Raw genomic sequence first — 27,055 nt, 5'->3', positions numbered from 1 at the left:
CAATCAAGGAACTACCAACTCAAACACACATTCCATTGGAGAAGGAGTGGCAGGTGGAGTTAAAAGAGGGATCAACCTATAACCCCCACAAAAATCACAAGTCTACCCTCTCCCTGAATCAATCTAGTTTAATCTAGATTAATGTTAGGCATGAAAGACCAAGCCCACATGTGAAGGCCCAATTAAACTAATGTATTAATAAACAGCCTATGCACAGGGATCTTCTCAATTAACAGTTAGCAGGTGCTTGGAGATAAATAAGGGTCCATAGAATTGAAGGGGGGTTGGACTTAGTCTGCATGTGGCTAAATAGGATTCTAGGCTGAATTCTTTCCTAACTCCATCCCCGGGTTCCGTCACTCCTAATATGCAATCAAGCAGTAAACATCAGCCCAATCAAGGAACTATTAAGAACAATCTTACAACCCTGACAGGGCTTGTATATAAACAGAGAACAAATGACAATGGTAGAAATACAAAGAAGAAAATTGTAGCCACACCACCATATGCCCTGGCCTAGAAAATGAAAATGAGGCAGGAGAATGACTCATCAAGCTCTGCCAATCCAATTTTTTCTTCATTGGTAACATCCTTCAAACAACCTAAATGATGCCTATGTACTAAGGCCGTGATGGTAAACCTATGGCAAGGGTGCCAGAGGTGGCATGCAGAGCCCTTTCTCTGGGCACGCAAGCCATCACCCCAGCTCAGCTTCACTGGGCATGCATGCATCTCCCGCCAGCCAGCTGGTCTTCAGGTCTCTGCCATGCATGCGTGGGGGCGGGGTACGCCTAGGGATTGCACGTGCATGTGTGAGGGGGTTGCATGTGCGGTGGGTTGTACACACATGCATGAGATGGGGTGCACATGCAGGGGTCACAGGTGCATGTGGGCGACATGGGTGTCATGTGCACATGCATGGGGGCATGGGGGAGTCGCACACACATGCGTTGGTTGGTGGGGCACATGTGCGGGGTGCGCACACATTGCATTTTGGGGATGCATGCACACGTGCTTTGGGCACTTGGTGCCGAAAAGGTTAGCCATCACTGTATTAAGGTATCAATCAGGTGGAGTACACAGAAATAAAATTAAGTATATTATTAGGACAAACAGTGCTCAGTTACCAAAGGAAAGATATAATTGGGGATTGTCTGTAGAACAGATAAAAAATCGCTTATGTGCAAGTGTCCAATCAAGTTAAAACAAAAGAACAAAACCAGTCAGCTTCTTTTTTAAAATAATACTTTTATTAAATGTTTTAATTACGATAATAAAAGATAACACAAAACTAAAAAGAATAAAAATGCAAGAAAGCAAAAAAGGAAGAAAACATAAAAAGACAAGAGGAAAAAAAAGGAAACCAACTTCCCATCCTCACCACAAGTATAAACAGTTTCACTGTTAACTGTAAGCAAATCCATATTTAGCAAATCCATATTTAGAAGGCATCAAGTGCTCCTGGTACCCCAGTATAAACAAAAGGCTAAAATTTAACATGACAAAGAAGGGCAATATCTCCTTTAAAGAGAACAAGCTCACAAAGATTTCTTACTTTAAATGCAAAGGCAATTAGATACTAAGTCAATTTAGATGTTATCAGATTAAAACAGATAAAATGACTGTAGGGAAAAAGTGTGTAAACACCATGTTAACTGCAAGTAAATCCAATAATAATATTTTTCCAGGCTAGATATCAAGAAGTCTTGAAAGAATCCCCCTAAAATAACAACATGTTCCACTTTAGCCATCATCAAATGAGCCAATTATTTTGTTCTTTCCTTTTACAGAAAAATGAATTGGAATTTTTATCTTACTCTTCTTTATATAGCTTCATCCACTTTTTTTGGTATATCAGTGAAAAATTCCTGTTCACATTTTTTTCCATGTCAGAACATTTTCTATAACAACATCTTCTGATGTAGCAGCTTTTCTGGAAACAGAATCTTCACAAAAATGCATAAACTGACATTATTGATTCAAAATCTCAGTGTAATTCTTCAACAATCTCTGAATGCCATTGTTATGTCTCCAATCTCAAAATATTTTTTCTTTCCCATAAAAATGCATTTATTTTTTAAAATTAATTTCAAAGTTTCAATATTCAACATCAAATCTCTCAACATTTTCTGAGCCCCTAATCTGTTTGAAACTTTCTTGTTTTTTGCTCTTTACTTTGAATTCTTAAAGTTTATAAAGATAGAGTTTCATTTTCTTATACTAAGGGTTGAAGACAGTGATCTGGTGTTTCCAGTCTTGTCACTTTAATTTCCGTAAAACAGTTAATTGGCAATTTCAAAGGTGATTAACAAAGGAAGTACAAATTTAGGGTCCTCTGAAGATTCTGTCTGCAGCTGGATTAAGAACAGCAAATTCCCTCAGCTCAGCTCCCAGTTCACCCACACTCTGATGATTACTGCCTGGAAATCTCCCTGGGGAGGAGCAAATGCATGGACTGCAATGTGGATAATCTCACATCTTCACTTCCTCCAGACAAGCTTGAAGGAGTCAATCTACCAGTCCACCATTTCTTCCCCAGAAAATCCCCACCAGCTGGTTTCCACAATAACATTTGTGAATATCAAATAATTACAATTTTCAAGGACAACATCAGGAATTGCTTTATAGTCCTATAATTGCTTTTATAGTCCTATATCTAACTGATTTGGAAGCAGGAGAATTCTGGCATGAAAATCAAAGGAATTGTTAAGATTTAATCTGAGACAAAAAACAAGAAGAAAGAAAACTAGAAGACAAAACATTGTGTAAATTGCCAAGAACAAAAAAGATCCCAAAGCCAATAAAACAAAGAACTTAACAAATAATTTCAGAAAGCTGTTAGAAAAGACAAGAAACAGTATTATAGTGATATATGTAAAGACATCAAAGGTAGAAACAGAAATAGAAAAACAAGGAAAGTCTTCCAAAATAATTCTGAACTCAGAGAGAGATTATGACCTTGAATTGACATGTTGAAGGACGCCAATGGACAAATAGTAACTGATTAAAAGAAAATCAAATGGACTGAAGGAAAAATTGTATTAACCCTTGAACTTTGTTCTTGGAAAAGAATTCCAAGATTATCATGGATACCCTATAAAGGTAACAAATGGATCACAACAAATCAAACCAAAATTCTCACATGAGATATGAATCACTTGGCTTAAATTACTATATCTTCGGCACATTGTAAGAAGATCCTAGTCTCTCTTGAAGTGTGTAATGTTGGAAAAGGAAAAAAAAAGGCATGGATGAGCATCAGCAAGGTGGATGGATTCAATTCCAGAGCCACCACTGGAAAATCTGAAAGGCCAGATTGAGAACATATTATCCTATCTGATAGGTACTAACAGTTGGCATCAATTTGATGGACCATAATTAAAATTACATGCATTTTCAACACTGTTTAAAACTTCTTACTTGCAAAATTAAAAAAGTTTAAGTTTCAGATTCTCATGATTTTTGAAACCGATTCCTTTTGTTACACTGAGGGTGTATTAAACCTTTGCTGGGAATATGACCACCACATCTAAAGGCCCCCAATTGAGGAAAACTATAATAAAGTATTCCAACTATGCACTTGAACATATCTTATTTTCAGAACCATTACTCACTTCTCATAGGTAAGATTGCAAAAAAAAATGTCTTTCCTAACAGAAACTAGACTGTACCTTTCAGTTTGTTTCAATGTCTTTTTTTTGGCAGTTGACACAATGTTGTTTTATTACCTGTTTCCGTTTCTCATTGCAGAAAAGAAATTGAAACCTCCCCCCTCCACAAAAATATGCCCAAGACAAGAGTTTCCAAAAAAAAAGTCACTTTATTAGACTGATGCTCCTGTGGCATGTGGCACGTACAGAGGAAATTAAGACACAAGGTGTGGTGAGGAGCTAGAACAAATTGGTCTTTAGCGGAACAAAATTTCCCTTCAAAGTTATTTACAGAAGTGTGGAAAGTATTCAGATCAGTGAGTCAGAACATTAATGCAGAGATAAGGATTATGATTAAATTTTAAAAGTGTTTGTTAAAAAAATTGGGCTGAACATATCTGGGAGAAACATTAATATACAGTGATTTGAGAACATTTCTGTCATTACAGGTAATCTGGAAGTCTAAAAGCAAAATATTTCAAATATCACTTGAAAGACCACAATAATATCCCTGTCAAGTAGATAAAAAGCCTAACAAAACCAAAAAAGCTGAGCAGAGGTATTTTTGTAAACTAAGTCATTCTTAAGATTCTCATGAAAACTCATTGTGGGTAACCATTAATACATTGTAATTGGTTTCTCTGATCCAGAAACTCTTAAACTGATGGCCTCTGGGTATTGGCTTCGCCTACTGAAGGCGTATTGGCCAGTGTTTTTAAGTCTGTAAGCATTGTTAATTTGTTTCTCAGTGCACAGAACAGAAGAGGTATTATGTATGTGCCACACGATGTATATAGCCTCATCCTAGCAGCAACATTTGACCTTTGGAGAATCAGATTCAGAATGATAATCCTTATTTAGACCTTTGCTTCCAGGCATGGATTATATGTGCTGGATGGAGAAAAATTTAGAGAAAGCTAGAGACATCTCAGTTCCCACTGAAATTAATAGGATGTGAAAAGGGTAACAGTACAATATAGTTTTGTTTAGTTCAGTGAAACCAGATGCATTCAAGTTTTCCTACTGCTCATTGTGCTTAAATATCAATCCCCAAAAGACATGTAAATTGGTTTCATGCAATGAAAGCTTTGGAAAGGTAATGCTCTAAGCGGAGACCATCAATATTTGTCTATTATGTTTCTTTTAAAAGTATTGGTTCCATAGTTGGATTAACAGAGCTCTATTCATGCCAAAACTTTGCAAGCTTCGTCATTCAGCAGTGCCAACATTAAGTCTTCATCGCTGAGCAATGTTACATACAGTTATTGATAATGCTGGTATTGTAGTAACCACATATCAGCAGTCTGGCTACTATGACTGCCACCTTTCAGTTGTTTGGCAACAGCATAGAAGTAGGTACATAAGACATAGCAGATGTTGAAGATAATGAATGTGCAAGGCTTGAGCTGAAGTAGAGTTAATATCAACTTACTTTTGGTATTTGCATGGGGTGGTGGTGGGAAATACTTGCCAAAATTTGCAGCAAAAGTTTACTATGAGCATGCTGTTTGGCTGTGGATTAAGGGTTTTTGCACGTCCCTGGAGAAATTAAAAAGAATGTTTAAAAAAAGAATAGGAGAGAAACGATAATGATAAATTCTCAGAAAGACCCATGTTAATCTAGTATAGCTTGCTTGATTGCTGGATTTAAATATTACAAACTGGCTATAAGCACAGGCAAGAGAGGCAGAAATGGAAAAGTATTTTGAGCAATGGTGGGCAAATGAGAGTAAGATTACATACAGCGCCAGCATGCCATTATTAGCACCCTCAAAATCATATGAAGATAAATGCCATGTGACAACCTTGTGATTTAACAAAGAAAAGGAAATAGAACTGTATCAGAAATAATGATTGTGAAAACATTGGCATAAAAATGTGTAATCTTTCATTTTTGCAGGACAGAGGAGTGTGAAAGAGGTTTTGCCCTGTTTGAGCTTCCAAATTTAAAGAAGTTAATTTTGAAAATAATTATGGCAAACTAATTTAATTCAGTGTATTTGCTTCTTGACGAAACCTGAACTAAATCACAATGGAAAAATGTCTACCTAAATATAACAATTTTTACCTGGGGGGGAGAGGGTGGGGAGAGGAGAAATGGCAAATCGATGTATAAAAGAGAAATAATTTAAAAAAAAGTTCACAAACCTGTAATCAGTGCAGAACTGCCACAGGAGTTCACAAGACCTTAAGCAGCTGAATTCATGCAAAAGGCTCTTTCAAGAACACAACTACTGAAAAATGGATCATTTCTCCCTGAGGAATTAGCAACTCTTTAAAATATAACAGAAGGACAGGCTGGGCTGTATTTCACAGATTCCATGAACATCACAGCATGAATAAGAAAAGCTGTAATGTCTTACTGATCACAATAACAAAAGGGTGTTCGCATGTCGCAAGGAGCCTAATCAAGGCTTTCTCATTTTTCATTCTGCTGTTTCTTTTAAATCTTCATGCTGATATGCAGAAGTGCAACAGCTCTCTATTATTTGTCCTTTTACATACACACAAATAACTATTTTACAGGTTATTTTACAGGCCAGAGTTCTGGCCTACGCCTTTTCTTTTTTCTTTTCTTCTTAGCAGCCATATCCAAAAAGTGAAAAACACAAAGTACATCACCTTGAGAGATAGAAATAACTAAGACAAACACCACCGTAAAAGGGCTTGGTGTCTTTTTTTTTCACTGTGGAAACAAGGAATGTCTGATCCCCATTCTTCTGTTACTCAGCAATAGGTTGAATCAGAATTCAAGACCCATGGAGAAAATATCAGAACAAAACAAAAATAATTTGGTTGAGGCCCAATATTCACCACTTGACGGATCATGGTGTTGAAGGTGGTTTGGGAGAGGGGCAGGAACCTTGACTATCAAAGCTGGCTGCACGGCCATGCCACTGTGGAAAGAAAAAAGGCAGCTGAATTTTTTTAATACCATCATAAGCAGTTCACCAATTAATTTAGTTCTATTTGCGTTTAGACACCGCTTAAACCCCAGCATAAGTGGGTAGTCTCATTAGTTTAAATTTAAGAGAGGACCCAATTACATTCATGTATTTCTTTCCATGGACCCAGTGGCAATCTCCATTAATATTGCTTGAACACCTGGAGGAGTGTACACACTGAAAACTAAGTTTGGATTGGATCCAGAGCTTTTAAACATGCTTATAGTGAAACCAATAAATAGGTAGAGAAACATTTAAAAAAAAAGAACAATTGGTTTAAATGTTCTGCACTGGGGATGATTGTCTGGATTTAAAATATACTGCTTTCCTAAATGGAGATGATCATTTCTGGGATTTTTTTTTTTTACTTTTACTTTTTTTTTGCACTATGAGAATAAATCAGTAATGTCTACACTTTGCTGAATTTAAAAATTACAATAGAATGTGTAAAATGGGAGAAAGACATGATATAGACCAATGGGGGTTATGTTTCTTGCCCAGCTCCTCATTATTAAAAAATACAGCTTCTGAAAACTATAGATGGAATTAAGAAGATAATGTCTCTGGAGGGGGATTTAGTAAAGAAATAGGGAAAGATTCATAGATATCCAATTGAATCATATGATAGAGATTATTGATACAGGCTCTAAGAAAGATAAGGTTTAACAAGGATAACAAATTGAATTTAAGCAATCAAGGAAAAAATTCAATTTGCTAGTGAGCATGCCTAACACAATTTATTTAATTTATTAATTAATTCATTGTTATGTATCATTTCCCTCAAATTTAATGTTTATAATTGAAAAAAAACAGTAGAAATTCTTATCCACAGGTTTTCTGTTACCGTGACAAATGTATAGAGAAAGATGATGGAATAAGATGGTGTCTGTACATGCAAAATGGGATATACTAAATTATTCTTTCTATTATTCTGTATTATTCTGCATGCATGTATGTAAGTTTTGCTGTCATTTTGTATAAATTGACACTTTTGGTTGCTTCTGCTGTTATTACATTATTGCTATCCTTGGGATGGTGACATTGTTTGGTGCAGGGCATTTTTTTTTGAGAGCAGCATTGGAATTTCATTGTATATACAGAAAAATGACAATAAATGTTATCCTCTCTCTTTCCCTCCCCTCCCCTCATCTCATACCACCTTGCCTCACCTTGTCTTGCTTTATTTTGTATCATCTTGTCCTGTCTATGTGACCTATCCTATCCTACCCTACCCTACCCTACCTTATCCCTATTCTTTACCCAATTTTGTGCTCTTTACAAACATTAATGTCATCACTCATAATCCTGAGCTAACATAGTCAAAGGGTTGAAACAACATATATAAAAAAGCTTGAAATTACCAAAGACTTTCATATAATAGAAGGTCATCATATTGAAAAAACAAGAAAACCAAACATACTTTTTAAAAGTCTTCTAAACAAAGTGGAAAAAAGAGGATGAACTGAGGGAGTGAGCAAACAGAAAGGACATAAGCAGAGAAAGAGGAGACTTTAATGATAAGAGAACATTGGAAGGAAGGGCAAAACAAAGCCAATGTAGAGAAATCAATGCATATTAATAAGACAGAACAAGGTCCCACAGAGACCTTATCAACAAATACTCTGCAAATATATTAGGAAAAAGGTATTAGAAAGGGGGAGGGGGAGAAGATGGACAACTGAATTCTATGCAAGGGTAAGCAAAATGATGGATGAATCTCAGCAAACTAAGATTACTTGGCAGGAAAGAGTGCAGTTAAATGAGAGGAATGTAGCATTAGTAAAGATGAGATTTGTGCTAAAAACAGTTGACAAATTGGTAAGGATTTAGAAAAGAATTAAAATGAAACAGGGAAGGCCTCAATTTGCCTACAAATTATTATTATTATTATTATTATTATTATTATTATTATTATTATTATTATTATTATCTATCCATAATAGATTAGACATTCCTATGAGATCATAAATCAGAAATTAAATTCCCATGGCTAAGCTCATAAATGCTGCTTCGTTTCATATTTTAGTTTAACCTGTATGATAAATCTTAAGTCTCTGAGCCTTAGTCCCTTCTCAATCCATAATATATGAATAATAAGTAAGTCTGCTCCTGCACAAAAGCATTATAATATAATTGAAATATCTATGGAAACATTGGCAATAATTGCTATATTAGTGTTAAAACTAATTTTATTTAAGTTTTTACAGTGTAATACAATAGGAGATAATATAATTACAAAAGATTAAAAGGCTTCACTTAATTTTAAAAATTAAATTGAAAATTAAATTACACACACACATAGAGAGTTTCTGTCATTTCACAATTGTCTAAGCTGGTATCTCTGCATGTATTGGGACCCCATTTCCAGAAACTCTTTATTCGTATGGCTTGAAATACAAGGTATAGCAGGTGTTTCTTCTAAAGTTTTTAGCATTGCCTGGAGAAATACCTGCTCAACCTTTGCCTCTTCTGGTTAATTAAATCAGTCAGAAAAACTGCCCCCATGATTAAAGGAAATAATTGCTTGATTGAGGGCAAAATGTTTATCCACTTTTGAAGAACACTATTAAAGAAACCTTCAGTTGACCTGGAAGTAACAAATATACCTTTTCTGATTAAGCCATCATGTTCGTCATGCTGGTCAACATCTATATGAAACCACTGGGGAGCCATCCAAGGCTTTTGAGTAGAACTTCTGGTAATATACTGATAACAACTATCTTTACTGATTCTTACCATTCAACTTCAAGTAAGTAAATATTTCAAAGATTATCTAAACTTGATAACAGGCTAAAAGTAGACAAGATGAAATTAAAACTAGACAAGTTGGAGATGCTCTTCAAAGAGAGGGACCCAAACTTTTATTGTGATATTCCATGTCTTTTCAATGAAATTATGTTCTCCCTAATAGACCAGAACCAGAATCACGGAATACTTCCTGACCCTCAACTGATTTTAGATTCTCAAATAGCGGCAATAACCAAGATATGTTTGTTTAAATATATCTGCTATACCAGATGTGATTATTCCTGAATTTATTTGATCCAGCAATTGTTATACATGGCTTGGTTAAAACTTAATTCTGGAACTACTCTGGAATAGTGTTGCTGATTCGTAATATTGGGACAGATTACCAACATAACTGTACTTTTTAAAAGCAAACTGTGATCATTAGATACATCATGACATTTCAGTGCACTTCAACAAGTTTCATTATCTTATTCAGAAGATGTTTGCCCTCAGTTTGCCATTGAGTTATTTTTCATTTTACTATACTGATGTGGCAATTTTTTTTTTTAAAAAAATAATGACCTATATCAAATCTATTTTTGATTTTAAGTTATCTAATTCTTAGATAATACAATTTAATACGCTCCATTTTCTAGACATAAGGTAATTGTTGAAATTGAAAATCAGATTATTATTATTATTACCTTTATTGTCAGAGTACAACATGTGTACAATGAGATCAACTGTAGAAGTAAATAGCATGGTATGGCATAAGCATACTTACAGGCATGTTCAGTTATACAGTACATTACTAGCAATCTGTTTTACAGTTATATAAAGCAGTTTCAGGTAAATGTTATGCAAGTTTCTCAACTTTTCAATCATGGCACTTGGAAGGGCTTCCTTCTAGACTGTTCTCATTACTGACAGCCTTCTAAAAAGGCAAGCATTTATGATGCGATTTTGGGATATGATTTTTTTCCTTTGGTGTTTTGCATTTGTTATTGTGTGTTAATTATTTCTATTTTTGCCTAATAGTTACAAATTTATATTTTGTTTAATGTTTTGTGTGTGTGTGTGTGTGTGTGTGTGTGTGTGTGTGTGTGTGTATGGTATTCAGCTTTGTTCGGGTATTTTCCCACGTCCTTATAGTTGTGCTTTTAAAGTTGTAGTGACGTTTCGGCAGAATCTCATCTGCCATCATCAGGCTTATGTACTGGTTTTGTCTGTGTGTCAGGCTTTCACAGCCATTTCAGTTTTAAATTTGGTGCTAGCCTACTGCTATGCCAGAATGGTTTTTTCTTCATCCTAATTGGTTGGGAGTTTTGGTCTGTGTTTATTGGTCTTGGAGTTTGCTGTGTTCTGCTTGATTGGTGTTTCTAATATCTTCTGTCTGTTTTGTAGCATTTTTTTGTCTTGATTAGCTGGCAACATAGTGTTTCATGTATTGGGGGCTTTTAGCATGCTTGGCTTTGGGTGAATGGCCGGCTATAGTTTATTAGGAAGCTAGGTTCCATCTGGGTGGCTGGCTGGGGTGTGTTTGAGCTGGATGTATCGGGGGGGTGTGTCTGTTTGTGCCCCGGTGTTTGTTTGGCTTGTGGTGTGGAATTTTTTTTGTTTGTGAGTGCAGGCTTCCAGATAATTGACAATCTGGTGGAGTCATCTCTTCTATTCATGCTTTCAGGTTGTTTTTCAATCTCTATGGCTTCTCTGATAATTCTGTAGCTGGGGTTTTCTATAGTGCTAGGGTTTTGGTGCCATTGAAGTCAGTGCTATGATCTGTGGCTTTCATGTGTTGTACTAGTGAGGAAGTGTGCTCCAGCTTTTTTACTGCATTTTTGTGTTCATCAAGGCGGGTACTTATTCTTCTATTGGTCTGTCTGATGTATGTGGCAGGGCATGATGCACAGGGGACTTCATATATGCCTTGGTTTTCTAGGTCAATTTTATCTTTGGGGTTTCTTAGGATGGCTGCTAATTTCTGTCTGTTTTGAAGGCAGTCTTGATATGATGCCTGTGTAATATCTTACTGATTTTGTCTGTTGTACTTCTTATGGAAGAAAGAAAAAAAAAACCATTCTAACACAGTACGAGGCTAGCACCAAATTTAAAACTGAAACGGCTGTGAAAGTCTGACTCACAGACAAACACAATACAGAAGCCTGATGATGGCAGATGAGATTCTGCTGAAACGTTGGTACAACTTTAAAAGCACAACTATAATGATGTGGGAAAATACCCGAACAAAGCTGAATGCCATACATGTAAGTACCCACGAAAACTTAAGAAATATATATATATATATATATATATATATATATATATATATATATATATATATATATATATATATATATATATATTTTCACTATTTCAGATATTTGTTGCAAACTATAAGATGTACACACTCCTCTGAATCTGGAGGCTCCATAATAATAATTGGATAATTATGACCCATTGGGGTCATAATTACAACTTTCCCACTGACTTTGCTTGTGGGAAGCTAGCAAGGAGCATCTGAAATCAGGATCACATGACAGACACAGCTTTGCAAATAAAACTGGACTGAACATTGTGGTAATTTTAATTCCACAGAAGTAATTATGGTATAATGTATTGTTTGGGCTAAGTTGAGGGTACGAAAAGATAAACACAAGTTTCAGTAGTATGTAACAATGATAATAATTATAATAGCAATTTAGTATTAATTAGACACAAGCTGAACTGGACAGTTTGGATTGAAAAACAAGAAAGCTAATGACTATTTACTATGCGTTACATTGAGATAATTTTATTTACAGATCTGTGGGGAAACAATGTACATGGGCATTAGCAAGAGGCAAGGATGACAAGTGACATGTCATTGCATCATCACAGAAATTATGCAATTTGTATCACTCACACAAATGATATGATTTTCATAATAATGCCATGATAATATATGACCTCATTTTTTATTGTTCCAGACACTTACTTTATTAGATTTTATCTCTCGTTTATTACTTTATAAGTAACCTAAAGCCCTCCTCCTCCCCCCATTTTTTTCCTATGACAACAGCCGTGTAAGATAGGTTGAGCTGAGAGAGTGTGCCTAGCCCAAAATCAACCAGCTGTCTTCCTTGCCTAAGACAGAACTAGAACTCACAGTTTCCTGGTTTCTAGCAAGATGCCTTAACCACAAAGATTGAATACTGTTGTGCTTCCTCCAATGTAGGGCTCAGATATTTCCATTTCCTAAATCTTTGGAATGCTTTCTATAGATCAACACCCAAAGTTTGACATAATCATAGTCTTATATTTTATCTAGTCAAGAAAAAATATTAAAGAAAAATCCAAGGACTTTACTTATCTACCAAGGAGAAATAAATAAATAAATGAATGAATGAATGAATAAATAAATAAATAAATGAATGAATGAATGAATGAATGAATGAATGAATGAATAAATAAATAAAGGTCTATTAAGACAGCCTTTGTAGCTTGGCAGCCTGGCTGGGGGAGGAAAAGGAGAACCTGGCAGCATGAATGGCAGGACGTCATGGAGCTTGATTCACACAAGCAGTGGTTGGCACTCATGTGCATGCACATGCAGCTCAACTTTCACAAGTTTAGTTGCCTGCGCCCATGCATGCGTGCATCAGCCTGCTTCTCACACAAGTTGAGTGCACGCCAGCCCGCTGCTCACATGACTTGGTTACAAATAAGCCATGGCCCAATAACCCAGAGATTGGGGACCCCTGCATATAAGAGATATATTTGTACAATTCTATATTAAAAATGTAGAATATGAATGTACTAGGGTGGATTTGTGGCCATATAAACATGATTGCATATTGTATATCTTATCTTTCATCCAAAAAAGGAGATGAATTTGGTTTTCCTTCAGCATTTCACCTTCACATGCATCTTGTGAGGACAGCCAAACTGAGAGAGAAGCCCCAATATAAAATCATGTTCATGGTTATCTTCATGAACGAATGGGAATTTCAAGCCATCTGTCCCAGTGGTAGGATTCAATTTTTTTTACTACTGGTTCTTTGGGCGTGGCTTGGTGGGTGTGGCAGGGGAAGGATACTGTAAAACCTCCAGTCAGAGGTGGTATTTGCCAGTTTTAACTACTCAAAATTTCTGCTACCAGTTCTCCAGAACTGGTCAGAAACTGCTGAATACCACCTCTGATCTGTCCCCAATCCTAATTCAACATTCTAGTCACTATACCACAAGATACAGATATAAGATACAGATACAAGAAGGAGATACAGTTTTCTCTCCTTCAATGTCTTTCATTTCAAGAATGAGAGAGGTTAACAGAGAAGATGGCCTGAACCTGTGCAGCGTACAAAATTAGTTTCATATTGATCTTCTGTTAATAAAATGAATTTCTCTTATACAAACCATCAACTTATAGACTAAACATTTTTTTAATCTAAGAAGTAATTGTCAGCTGTTTTTGTTTAGAACAGTTTGAGATTGATTCCATGTACGATGATTTCTTTCTTTAGATGTTTTCATTGTTCTTTTAAAAGAAATAAAATTACTTCTGATCAAGTACCTAGGTTATCACAACAGAGTAACAGAATAACAGAGTTGGAAGGGATCTTGGAGGTCTTCTAGTCCAACCCCCCTCATTAAGTACTTGATGTTGTTTTAAAAAAGTAAATCATTGTCATGGTCCCAAAAGTTTAAAATTGCCTTATTAAATTGTAAATGTTTTATAGTGTTGAACTGATGATATCCTATGGCAATGTCAGATTTAGCCAAGCTCTTTCTACAGAAATCTTTGCTATCTCTTTGCCCGTCAAATTTTGTTTCATTTTTTTTTTGAAATTGTTATTATACTTTTAAATAGATCTTTTGTGTAAAAAATGACCCTAGTCTGATACCTTGGAATATTTGGAAGAAGGCAGCATCATAGTAGAAAGGGAATGGGACGATTCTGCTACAGGCATCACTGCCTTGGGGACATTCAACCCAGTTACTGGACTTTGCTGTTGGCAGAAATACATAAAGGTTCATTTGCAGATTTCAATAGAGTATTAGTGATTAGCACTAAGGTGTTGTTTCAGCTTGTTTGTGTTACATCATACTCATTATAGACTTCCTTATCTGGTACCTTGCAAATATGTTAGAAGTGTAACTTCTAAAATTTCTTTAGCCATGTTAGTGGACATTTTGAGAATCACAGCTACAATGCACCAGAAGGTACCAGCTTAGGGAAGGATGATGACTAAAGACTGCTACCATAATTCTAATGAAATTCATAGTCATGCCACTGCAATCCAGCTGTTACTTTTTCCCAAGCTAACTCCCCTCCACATTTTTCTTGGCGCACATCCTATGCAATTGTAAGAGCAAAAAAAAACCCATGAAACTTTAATCAAAAGCAAGCATAAATATCTTTTTTGAATGCTGACTAGTTATAATAATAAGAGAACAAATGAAATACTATACATGAGCAATTTCAATCTTGAGGATTTTCTTTCTTTCTGCTACGGTTCATATGTAACATGAGAAAAAAGAGATAACGGAAATAAACACTTACTAGTATAATTTGATGTACTCCTGTTAATCCAATATATACCAGAGAGCCAACATGGTGTAAGGGTTAAGGAACTAGATTAGATGTGAGCAGAGTTCCTAACTCTCCTTAGATACCAGAAACCAGCTTCACTTGATCAGGTTTTGTGACAAGCCAACTGAAGCCAATGCAGGGGTCCCCAAACTTGGCAACTTTAAGACTTGTGGACTTCAACTCCCAGAATTCTCCAGCCAGCATGTCTGGCTGGAAAATTCTGGGAGTTGAAGTCCACAAGTCTTAAAGTTGCCAAGTTTGGAGACCTCTGTTTATGCTGGAAGAACTAGGAGAGAATAGTGCAATAAGAAGCCAACCCTGTAACCATGCAAGATAAATGCTAAGCAAAACAACAATCTAACATGTACCAGATTAAAATTGTGAAATAGTGTTTTCAACAACATAAAGGCTTGCAGGATGGATCTCAGTTGTTATATCTGGTTCATATTTTTCACATCCACAAAGGAACAGCATATTGTGTTATGTTTGCTTTGGTAGTTTGGGATTTTTATTCATTTATTTATTCATGAATGCTTCTCAACCCTGCATATTGCTCAGAATTTTTCTTAGCAGAAGGAGATCAAAGGAGTACAAGTTGTACTTAAATCTAAAGGTAGTGTCTTGTGTTAGTAATTAGCACCCATGAAAGCTTACATCTCAATGAGGGCAAGAAAGTCCTGTATTTTTTAATGTGGAATTTTGGGCCCCAATTTGCTATGTGACGGCTGTAAATTCTGTCCTACAACTATCCTTTTAAATAGTCTAGCTAACTAGATAGTCACTTCTATTTCTTATCTTCAAACTAAAAGAAAAAGGATAAATATGACCAGTTAAGTTAATTGTTTAGAATTCAGTCTTAGATTTATTTATTCATTTTAATCATTCCATTCTTTCTAATGATTTTAATGGAGACCAAATTCTGTAGTGAAGAGTTGAGTAATCTTTTAAAAATTACAATTGATGATAGAAGGTGCTATAGAAGAAAAGAAAGACTTTGTAAATTTCTTCTCCCAACATTCAGGGAAAATTCTAATGGATCAAAGAATAAAGGAAAACATAAAAACGAAGGAAAATATTGAATCCAGTCCTTAGGTATGATCAAAGCTTTATCTGGTTAATGATTTTTAGATGTTTTATACTGCTAGAATGTGCATCCAGATCAATGGCAGCAATCATATGTGTTTTTACTTGAGAGTAAACTTGGTTATGCTTGGGAGGATTTATCTTTGAAAAAACACAGTAAAAGAAAGAATTTTCATCATGTAATAGACTAGAGCCTCAATTAGTTCTTACTTCTGGCACATGATAAACACACTTTAGGCATGCATAAAATATTTTATGAATGTAATTTAAAATGCATTGTTTTAATAATGTACATAAGGGTCGTGGTGACTTAGTGGCTAAAATGCTGAGCTTGTCAATCAGAAAGTTTGGCAGTTCGGCGGTTTGAATCCCTAGCACTGTGTAACAGAGTGAACTCCTGTTACTTGTCCCAGCTTTTGCCAACCTAGCAGTTCAAAAGCATGTAAAAATGCAAGTAGAAAAATAGGGACCACTTTGGTGGGAAGGTAACAGCATTCTATGCGCCTTTGGCGTTTAGTCATGCTGGCCACATGACCACAGAGACATCTTCAGACAGCGCTGGCTCTTTGACTTTGTAACGGAGATGAGTACTGCCCCCTAGAGCCAGAAACGACTAGCACATATGTGCGAGGGGAACCTTTACTTTTACCTAATATTGTACATGGCATTTAATACTGCTGCACAGGAACTTGTCAGGTATTATCATGTTACAATTTATGGATATTTCAAGAGAGTCAGCACTCAATTTTAGGTTACAATTATTCCTGAGCCTCTTTAAATAATGTGGGGGCAATCATTTTATCAGATGAGCACTCAATATAAAATATTATAGGTGCAATTATGCATTTTTTTTCCAAAACAGAAATTTGCATTTATATAAACTGAAGCCCATAGTATCACTGATGGGGTGGTAGGAAGACGAGGACAAAGAACTGACCTTTCTAGTACTTCTAGAAAGATCAGTTCTCAACCTCCTTTCCAGAGAAAACGTTGCCACTGCAAGTGTTTTAGTTGGAGACCAAAAGATGGAAGCATCCTTTTTCAAGTACCAAACCAGAGTGGAGCACCACAAGCTTTAGAGCAAGCACAGGAGAAATTGAGCAGCACACAATGTGCTTGATCTTTAGTATCTGGAAAAAAATATAAAATCTGATCCCTTCCAAGAGAAGTTAGGATAGATTGCTTTTGGAGATTCTCAGTCATCCAGGTCATGGTTGTCCCAAAGGTGCTTTTTCAAGAGGCAACTGGACTTTCTTGTCTTTCCATGAAGATGTTTCATTTCTCATGGATGAGAATTAGTAGCCAGCATGGGTTTGTTTAACACTAGATCATGCCAAGCCAATCTTATTTCATTATCGGCAAAATTACTAAATTAGTAGACCAGTGAAATGCTGTAGACATAGTATACTTAGACTTTAGGAAGGCACTCAGCAAAGTAGAGCACAACCTACTTCTTGGTAATCTAGAAAAATGTGAGATACACAGCATCACAATCAGATGGATTTGTAACTGGCTGACAAACCATACTCAATGAGTAGTCCTAATGGTACTACTTCTACTTGGAGGGAAGTAAGCAGTGGGGCACCCCAAGGTTCTGTTTTAGGCCCAGTACTCTTCAATATCTTCATAAATGACTTTGATGAAGGAATAGAAGGGGACCTCATCAAATTTTCAGATGACACTAAACTAGCAGGAATAGCCAACATTCCAGAAGACAAGCTCAGGATCCAAAAGCTCTTGAAAGACTTGAACAATGGGCCCTATCCAACCATGTGAAATTCAATGTGGAGAAAGCAGGGTTTTACACCTAGGCAGGAAAAACCAAAGGTTGGGTGAAACCTGACTCAAAACCAGTGATTGTGAGAGGGACCTTGGAGTCTTAGTGGATGATCACTTAAACATGAGCCAGCAACTAATACAATCCTTGGTTGTATAAACAAAGGCATAAAATCAAAATCATATGAAGTATTATTATGCTTTATAAATCCTTAGTAAGGCCACACCTGGAATACTGCATTCAGTTTTGATCACTACATTACAAAAAAGACGTTGAGATTTTGGAAAAAGTGCAAAGAAGAGCAACTAAGACGGTTAAAGACCTGGAGACAAAGACATATGAAGAATGGTTGCAGGAATTGAGTATGACCAGTCTAGAGAAAAGAAGGGTTGGGGTGATGTGATAGCAGTTTTACAGTATTTGAGGGACTACCACAAAGAAGAGGTGGTCAAATTATTTTCCAAAGCACCAGAAAGCAAGACAAGAAGGAATGGATGGAAACTGATCAAGGAGAGAAGCAACCTGGAATTAAGGAGAAACTTCGCAACAGCTTGCCCTCAGAAGTTGTGGGTGCTTCATCACTGGAGGTTTTTAAGAAAAGACTGGACAAACCACCTGATCTGAAATGGAATAGGGTCTCTTGCTTGAGCAAGGGGTTGAGTGAGAAGTCCTCCAAGGTCCCTTCCAGCTCTATTCTGATTGATAATTTTATATATACTACAAAAATGTACATATGCACATACAGAAACATATAATTAAAACTTTTAAATATGAAGGTAAAAGCTAACACAAACTAATAAAGTAAGGAAGAAAAAAGAAAAATAAATCAAAGGAACCCCTCTTTCTAATCTATTCAACTCCTTCTCTGGCCTCTAAATTTAATTCTTCAGTTTTCCCTAATCTTTAGTTTGGGGTTCTTTGGATGTGTCAGATTACAAATATTATACTTTTAGGACACTATGTCATAGAAGGTGAACAGAAGGAGGAAGGGAAATTTTTCATAACAAATGGCTATAGTATATTGTTTTGGAAATTGCAATGAACAGCAGCTGCAATTTTGGAAATGTTGTTTCTAGTCTACAGAGCTGGACTTCAATAAAAGAAAACAAAAGCCCATGGAAGCCAAGATTTTTTTTAATTTGAATCTGGAAAATATCTTTGGTTCCCTGGGGCAGCAAGGTAATTCAACTTTTTATGTATTCGATTTAATGAGCAAACTAGATCTTGTTTAAATGAGTTTCTGCTTCAGTGGAGATCCCAACCCCTCCTTCAGAAAATATTCACATCAATTTTTTTTGCCTTGCTTGATCTACTTTTAAAAGAAAAGAACAACATTTTGGGGGGTCTAACTATCATGGTGGGATACATCACATACATGCATTTGAAGTGCTTATTTTAGAAGTACAATAGTTTCTTATCCCTGTTGGATCTTCAACAGTCTCAGGTTCACAGATGACAGGAAGAAATGGGGAACTAGACAAGGGGGAGGGAGGGATGGGAAAGGCCTCCAAGTTTGTTTCCTGAATTTTAAGATGATTTATATAAACTGAGATTGCTTCCAAACACAAAGCTTCTTTTGTAAGCAGCCAAAGGATACTCTCCACTTACTACATTACCATGCATATCAGTTTGCCTTGTAACTTAAGGTTATTTATTTTTTATATTTAGTATTATGCTATTATATTGGAGTAAACATTATGTGCACTTACTGTTTATTAAAAGTTTAATTCTGTATTGCTGATATGATATGTATTTAGCATGATATTATATTGAGGCATACTTTTTCTAAATTCTTTGTTATAAGGAACTGCTTTGAACTAGATGTTGTTGGAAAAGGAACATACAGCAGATACTGTATGTTCGAAGCTTTTTAAGGTAATAAGTTTTTTAAGGTAATAAAATGACTTGATAATTTCATAAAGTTGCTGATTGTCTGACAGGGAGAAATTTTTTTAAAAAGTCCTTCCTGCTTGAATAGGTTGCCTAAACCAATTCTCACTGAATTGGCAAGCAATTTCTTCCCTAAAGTTCTTGAACCTTCTCAAACTAAATTTTGGATTACCTAATATTCAGTCAAGAGCATAGGGCTAATTCTGTGTCCAGAAGTTCTTTTCCTCAAAATATGTTTTGTTGGGTATAAAAAGGAATGACCCCTCAGTTTAATGGACCTTGATTTAACAGACATTCTAAAACATTTTAGTTTTTAAAATTTAGATTTTACACCCATTTAATGGATTAATATTATAAACTGGTGGACAGGGTGACAGAAATTGATGTGAATGAAATTTGGATTAAATAGTCATTCTGTCTGCGTGGACTGCAACATCAAGATTTTACTGCATTGAAGAAGAATTAAAGCTTTGCCATTAAATATTGAACTGTATATCTTTTACAAATCTGCAAAATATATTTTCTACTTTAGTGCCTTTTTTATTATCAAATGACTCATTTGCAATGAACTTCCACTTCTTTTTAGTTTATTCGATGTGTTTTAGCATGTCATATCCATCTATGAAAAAGTAATCTTTAAGTATTAATTGCACCTGGATTACTCATCTTGCCCCTGTTTCTGTTTGCAATAGTTTATTTAGAAAAAAATCATCTACAGTGAAATGTTTGCTTACCATATGATAAGATATTCCTGTCTTGTGACTTGAGCTCATTAATAAAGGAAAGGCTTTAGAAGTTGCAGATTGTTCCTCTGCTTCTAGAATATCTATTGGACATGTATTGAAGAAAATTATAAATATTTACGTACCTCCTTAAAAGATTTCTTCACTTCTACGAGGGGATGCCAATGTGCAATTGGTTTACGTGGATAAGCCAACATTTCATTCCAATGGTCTCGGCCTAGTCCCTCAGCATTGTTTGCCACACGACAAACTCCAATAATCTCATTGTGGCCAACCCTGAAAGCAATAATCACATGTAGGATATGTTTTTAATACCTTCATTCTCTTTTGGCAATTGGTTCATTAACCCTGTTCCTTCTACTTCTTGGTTGTCCATAAGTCAATGGAATTTCTTTCATTCACTAGGATTAAGTCTTTCTGGTTCTTCCACATATTGTATAATAAAGCATAGATTGGTTTATTTCTCTTTCTTGGCTCAATATATTTTGTGAGTAGGTAGTGTAACTTTTTCCACTGTTGATCTTCTATCTTAACATTTCTTTATATATTCCCCAAGTATAACTTGCAATAAATGTATATTTTAAACCTCTGCATAACAGGTATTCAGCAGGTATTAATATCCCAAATATATCCATTCTAAAAGAATTCATACCGGTTGATTTTCTTCATTTCCATGAATTTCTCTCTTCAAGTAGCAGCTAAACGAGACAGAGAAACTCAAGAAAAATGATATCTTATCACAGATTAATCTGATTGAGATACTACACTAAACAAGAACACTGAGCATTAAACAAATTAGGGACACTTTATCCATGATTGCTCAGCATGAATTCTAGACCAGATCTTTGACCTCTTACTCTCTAAAAGCTATAGAAGTATAAACCAGTCTTTGTTCTCAGTCTTTGTTATTAGGAAAAGAATGAATATGGACCTCAGTTCAAACATAATATGGAGAAGCCAAACAAGATTTGTTTGCTATAAAAACTGGACTATAAAAATATGGACAATAAATAAATAGCAGCAAGAATATGTTCAATATTGTAGTGGTTGTCTAGATTTCTACAGTTCAAATCTGGTTGATTTATCGGAAAGCAATGGAATCATGTTAGACAAATAAGCAGCAATATATTACACATATTCCAGCTATTATATATTCAGTTGTAAAACAGAGATTTCAAGTCTCTCATAAAGAATCAGTTTCTGAATCCTCTTCCTAGCCATTAACACATGCTGTTGAAGACTCTATTTCAGTAAACTGAAATTCAGAATCCAAACGGAAGTGGGTGTCCAATTTTTTCTTAGTATTAGAAATTCTGTGGAAGGAATTAACTCTGACAAATTAAAAAAAATGTAACAGAAAGAATTCCAACATGCCCCCAAAGTGAAAACCTTAGGTAAAACAGGGACAATGGACTTTGTTCTACTTAAAATGAATATGTGGATTGTTTTTTAAGTAGATCCTAGGTGGAACTTATCCTTTCTCTGAGATTTGCCTACATGTCAATTTTGAAAGGCCTTCTATGTAACTAAGAATTATGGCAGAATGACAATTTTGTTCTGGTGATCAATATAGTTTATCTCTATGGACAAAACTAAACATGTTCTTATCAGAAACAATGGAAATCTAGAACTATGTTCACCTGCTCAATAACAGAGGAACAAGAAAATACAGTATACAATTTTTTGAGTACAAAGTACATGAAATCAAATGAATCATACCATGAAATGTGAATGGAGAAAAATGACTCAGATGGGATTTAGAGATTGCAAAGACTCTCACTTACCGGTCATAATCCATAACTGATATAAGCAGACTGACTTGATCCATGTTCTCAGGAGGGATATCAAAAATTATTGCCTCATTATAGGTAGGATTAAGTGTATTTCTTTTTATAGTGGTTTTCTTCTTTTTCAGTCTCCTTCCATCACAGAGCAAAGATACTTTGACGTATGGATCTGGTGAATTGGGTAAAAGCAAAGAGATGAGAGAACACTTTCTAGTTGCCCAATAATTAAATGAGTTCTCTGCAACACACCTAAAATTGGATAATAAAAACATGGACAGAAGAAAGCAGAATTATGGTGGCAAACTTGCACTTTCAGCCTGCTCTTCCAAGTCAAGCTCAACTCTGTGTAATTTCATCACCACATTCATTTCTCCTTTTTTGGTAACACTCTGGAAATGATATCAGTGAAGATTGGCTAGGTGCATCCAGGGGCCTACAAAAATAATTCCTTACCAGTATATAATTCACATATACATAGGATCTCAGCAGAAAGGTGAAAAATGGTCAGGAATTAAAGCTTGACAATATGGACCCCTTTTCATAAATTAGGATTCTTTTTTGATTGTTCAAATATGCTACAGTTAATTGAAATGAAAAATAAATTGGTTGAAGGGTTTGTAGAAAATGTTAAAGAAAATTAAAAAAGTGGGGGGGAAATCCTGAAAATGTTCCTTTGAAAAATGGGTAAGCTTAGTGATCATGGCATGCTAGCTGATTGTTGAAAGGAATGAAAATTGTTCTAAAGAGAAAGCAGAGCTGAATATTAACTGGAGCTTGGATAACAGCATCAAATACTTCAAGAATGTGGTTCAGATTCTGCTTGTAATTTTCCCTTGGAAATGTTTTCTTAGCTAGATTTTTAAAATTCATCAAGAGTATACTGTAGCTCAGCCACAACTATTAGCTTCAATCTGTGTGACAGGGAAAGCTTGGTTTGTCAGCTTCAAAGCCCTCCTCTTTTTTAAAAAAAATACAGTGGAAGCTGTTTTTCTGTTTGAGAAAATAGGAAAAATTAATCAAGACATTATTTTTTTCTAGTAGAATTTAAATGGGCTGACCACCACTCTAGATACCATATGTTTTTAAGTATATCCCCTCCCCCTTTTTTATTTAGAAGGAGTGACTTGGTAACCATAAATCCAGGTCCAAAAGTACATTTTCCATGTACTTATTTATGTTTTGCTCATCTTCACACTGTATACTTCTATATAAGGATATCAACATCTTTGATTTATAGGCATCCCTTAGCTCCTTTGCTCTGTGCATCTTTTCAACATCCCTTTGTTATATAGCTATATGTCAATGAGCCCGTTTTCATGAAAAATAATTTTTTAAAATAAATTTTATTAATTTTACAATTAAAACAAACCAACAACACATACATAAATAAAGAGAGAAAAAGAAGAAAGAGAGAAGAAAATAGATTGAAAAAAATAGAAAACAATTAAAAACATTCTCAACAGTTTGTAAGACCTCTTTTTTATCCTTATTCTATGCCATATACACACACCTAATCCTTACATATATATGTGTATCACTACTATGGATTTATCCTATCCTTTTTTGCCTTTTAGTGTGAAGTCTATCTTTGGTCTATCCATTTGTACCAGCAGTTCCAGCTGCTGTAGTATATTGAAGTGTCTTTATTTTTTAATGCCAAAGTTAATTTGTCCATTTCTGCACAACTTGAAATTTTTTGAATGATCATCTCCTCTGATGGAACATGAGGCTGCTTCCAACATTGTGCAAAAGCCAATCTGGCCGCTGTCAAAATGTGTATTATTATATATTTCACTTTTTTTGATATTTGTTTATCAAAGATCCCTAACAGAAAGGACTCTGGTTTGAATTCGATCTGTTCTCTTGTCATTTCTTCCAGCCAATTTCTAATTTTCTGCCAATGTTTTTGAGCTTCTGTACAGGACCACCACATATGGAAAAAAGTTCCCTCTTTTTTTTTGCATTTCCAGCAATTTGGACTCATATTGGGGTACATCTTCACTAATCTCAAAGGAGGAAGGTGCCATCTATAAAACATTTTATAGGTGTTTTCTTTGTATGCTACTGATTTTGTAATTTTATTATTTCTACCCCAGACCTTTTCCCATTCTGTTATGGTGATGCTACGTCCTATATTCCTACTCCAGGCTATCATGTTCCCTTTTACAATTTCTTCTTCTAATTCTACTTCTAATAAATAATTATAAAATTTTGTTATATTTTTTTGCCTGATCCTAATAAAATTTTATCTAATTGCTGGAGTTTATTGTTAATTCCAAATTCTTTCTTGTCCTGTTTATATCTACTTTGAATTTGAAGATATGCCCACCGATCAATTTTTAGTCCCCGCTCTTGAAGTTCTTGCCATGATTTCAAATTTCCGTGTGTATCCAATAGATCCTTATATTTAATCATTTTAGTGATATCCAGATTATTTGGGTGAATCATCGCCTCCATTGTTGAAATCCAAATTGGTATTTTTAAATAGTGTTTTTTTCCGTATTTTCTTCCAATTAGTTAATAATGAGTCTCTGATTAGGTGTCTGTGAAAATATTTCTGGATAGTTTTCCCTACATCCCATAAAAAAGCATGCCACCCCCTTTGCAAGTCATGGCCTTCTAAGAATAATATTCTCTTATTGGTTAAATTCATCCATTCCTTCAACCATACTAAAGAGTCTGCACTATAATACAACTCCCAATTTGGAAGGGCCAGCCCTCCCCTGCTCTTCATATTCTGCATTGCCTTTAAATTTATTCTAGGTTTTTTCCCTTGCCAGATAAATTTTACAGTTATTTTATTAAGTTCTTCAAAAAAAAAAATAGTGTACTTTGATTGGAATTGTCTGAAATATATATAGGAATTTTGGAAGAATATTCATTTTAATAGCAGCAATCCAGCCTAATAATGAAAGTTGCAGCTTGCCCCATGTTTCTAAATCCTTCTTTACCTGTTGCATCAATTTATCATAATTATTTTCCTTAAGTGTATTACAATGTGCTGTCAACCATATTCCTAAGTATTTAACTTTCTTTATTACTTGTATTCCCATAACTTCTTCTAGTTCTATTTTCTGTTTTTATGTTAAATTTTTAGTCATTAATTTTGTTTTCTTCCTATTAATTTTAAGTCCTGCTACTGCTTCAAATTGTTCTAATTCATTCATCAATTTTTGTCCTCTTTCTATTGGTTCCTCAATGAAGCTTACCTAAATCAGAAAAGAATTGTATTTAAATGGCTAATTCCAGAGGGAATGTTAGTTTTTTGGAATGAAAGGAAAATTAAAATAGACTCCATGGAAAAGGCCCAGGAATTTTATGAGCAATTGGTAGGTCCAGAAGACCAGAGCAGTAAGGAGGAACTGGAAACAAACTCCCAGGAAGATCAAGGCTATCATAAGAATAGAGATGGAAATCAAGGAAATACTCATCTACATCAGGAGAGAGAAGAAAGTAGGACACATCTTCAGGCACAAGGAGAGACTGGAGCCATTACAAGACAAAGAGCGAAACAGAATTAATTAAATGGAAGAAGAAAAGAAACTACTATCAATTAATATAAATGGTTTAAACTCGACGATAAAAAGGAAAAGGATAATAGCTAAACTAATCAAACAAAATGCTGATATAATATGCCTACAAGAAATTCATATAAAGAAAACAGATGAAAAATACCTAGAATGTCCAAAATTAGGGAAGCTATTTACCGCACCAGCAGACATAGGGAAAAAGAAAGGGATTGCAGTATATGTTAAAGAGGGTTTGAAAGCAGATTTAATATGGTCGGAGTTTGAGAGAAGAACTCTGGTTTTGCAGATTTGGATTAATGCCATCCCAATTCTCTTAGCGGTAATCTACGCCCCGAACGGAGATCAAAAAGAGTTTTTTAAGCATCTTTATGAAAAAATAGTAGGATTGGAAAAAAGAAATATTTGTATCATAGGAGACTTTAATTCTATTGCTGATTATCAAAAAGACCACAGTAATGGGGGGAAGAACAAAGGGGGAAAAAGAGAGCTTCCCAAGATATGTATGGAAATGATGAAGGAGTTAAATTTGATTGATATATGGAGAAGATCACATCCCGAGAAAAAACAATTTACATTCTATTCAAATCCTCATCAAATATGGACACGAATTGATATGGCATGGATGAATAGGGAAATAGCAAATGAGATAAAAGGGATTGAAATTTTACCTAATGAATGGGCAGATCACAATCCAATTCAGATAATATGGAAGGGTAGGGAAAAACCCAAGAAAAGATGTACGTTAAATACTCAGTTAATAAGAGAAAAAGAATACACCAACAAACTCAAGGAGGAATTAAATTATTTCTTAAAGGAAAATGATAATGGAGCAGCTATGAAAAAAAACATTTGGGATACAATGAAGGCAGTAATAAGAGGTATAACAATCTCTTATAACACCAAGAGGAATAAGGAAAAATACGCCCAGCAAAACAAATTACAACAAAAAATTAATGAATTAGAAACTCAATTACAGAGTACCCCAAAGGATTCAAAATTGCAAAATCAGATAATAATAACTAAACATAAACTGAATTTAATTGAACAAGAGAGAATGATTATAAATTTGAATACAACTAGACAAACTTATTTTGAGCATGCTAATAAACCATAAAGACTAAAAAAAGGAAAGAAAAGAGATTGATATACCAGCTAATAGATGGAAAGGGGGATATACAACAGGAGATAGAACAAAAAAAAGAAATTGCCCATAAGTATTTTGAAGAGTTACATAAAAAGGAAGAAGTTAACGAAGATAGAATAAGAAACTATTTAGATGAATTGAAGGATAAAGCAATTGGGGAAGAAATGGAAAAATTATTAAACAAAGATATTACTTGGTTTGAAT

The 27,055-nt window shown here is 35.0% G+C and overlaps 1 protein-coding gene across 4 annotated transcripts in view; it reads right to left on the bottom strand.

The window, feature by feature from the left end:
* SYT6 (synaptotagmin 6) overlaps positions 1-27,055 on the bottom strand; it is a 165,838-nt gene that overhangs the window by 3,405 nt on the left and 135,378 nt on the right. The window contains exons 5-8 of one of the 4 annotated variants that reach the window (XR_015748492.1): positions 22,175-22,346; positions 20,516-20,666; positions 14,209-14,313; positions 5,799-6,547 (exon numbers count right to left, since the gene is read on the bottom strand). Coding sequence is in view for 2 of the 4 variants with exons in the window: in XM_087959559.1 (XP_087815685.1) it covers positions 6,476-6,547; positions 14,209-14,313; positions 20,516-20,666; positions 22,175-22,346 (500 nt within the window). In the remaining 2 variants the exon portion in view is untranslated. Of the gene's footprint in view, positions 1-1,315; positions 6,548-14,208; positions 14,314-20,515; positions 20,667-22,174; positions 22,347-27,055 lie in introns of those variants that run through there. The other 3 variants (XM_087959559.1, XR_015748493.1, XM_087959560.1) reach the window with 3 other exon arrangements.

This window comes from Notechis scutatus, chromosome 3 (genome assembly GCF_049901735.1).
Source record: "Notechis scutatus isolate UNSWTSFEM ecotype Mainland chromosome 3, rNotScu1.2, whole genome shotgun sequence".
Lineage (NCBI taxonomy): Eukaryota > Metazoa > Chordata > Lepidosauria > Squamata > Elapidae > Notechis > Notechis scutatus.
Note: the sequence above shows the minus strand (reverse complement) of the source record. Positions and strands in the feature narration are given on the sequence as shown.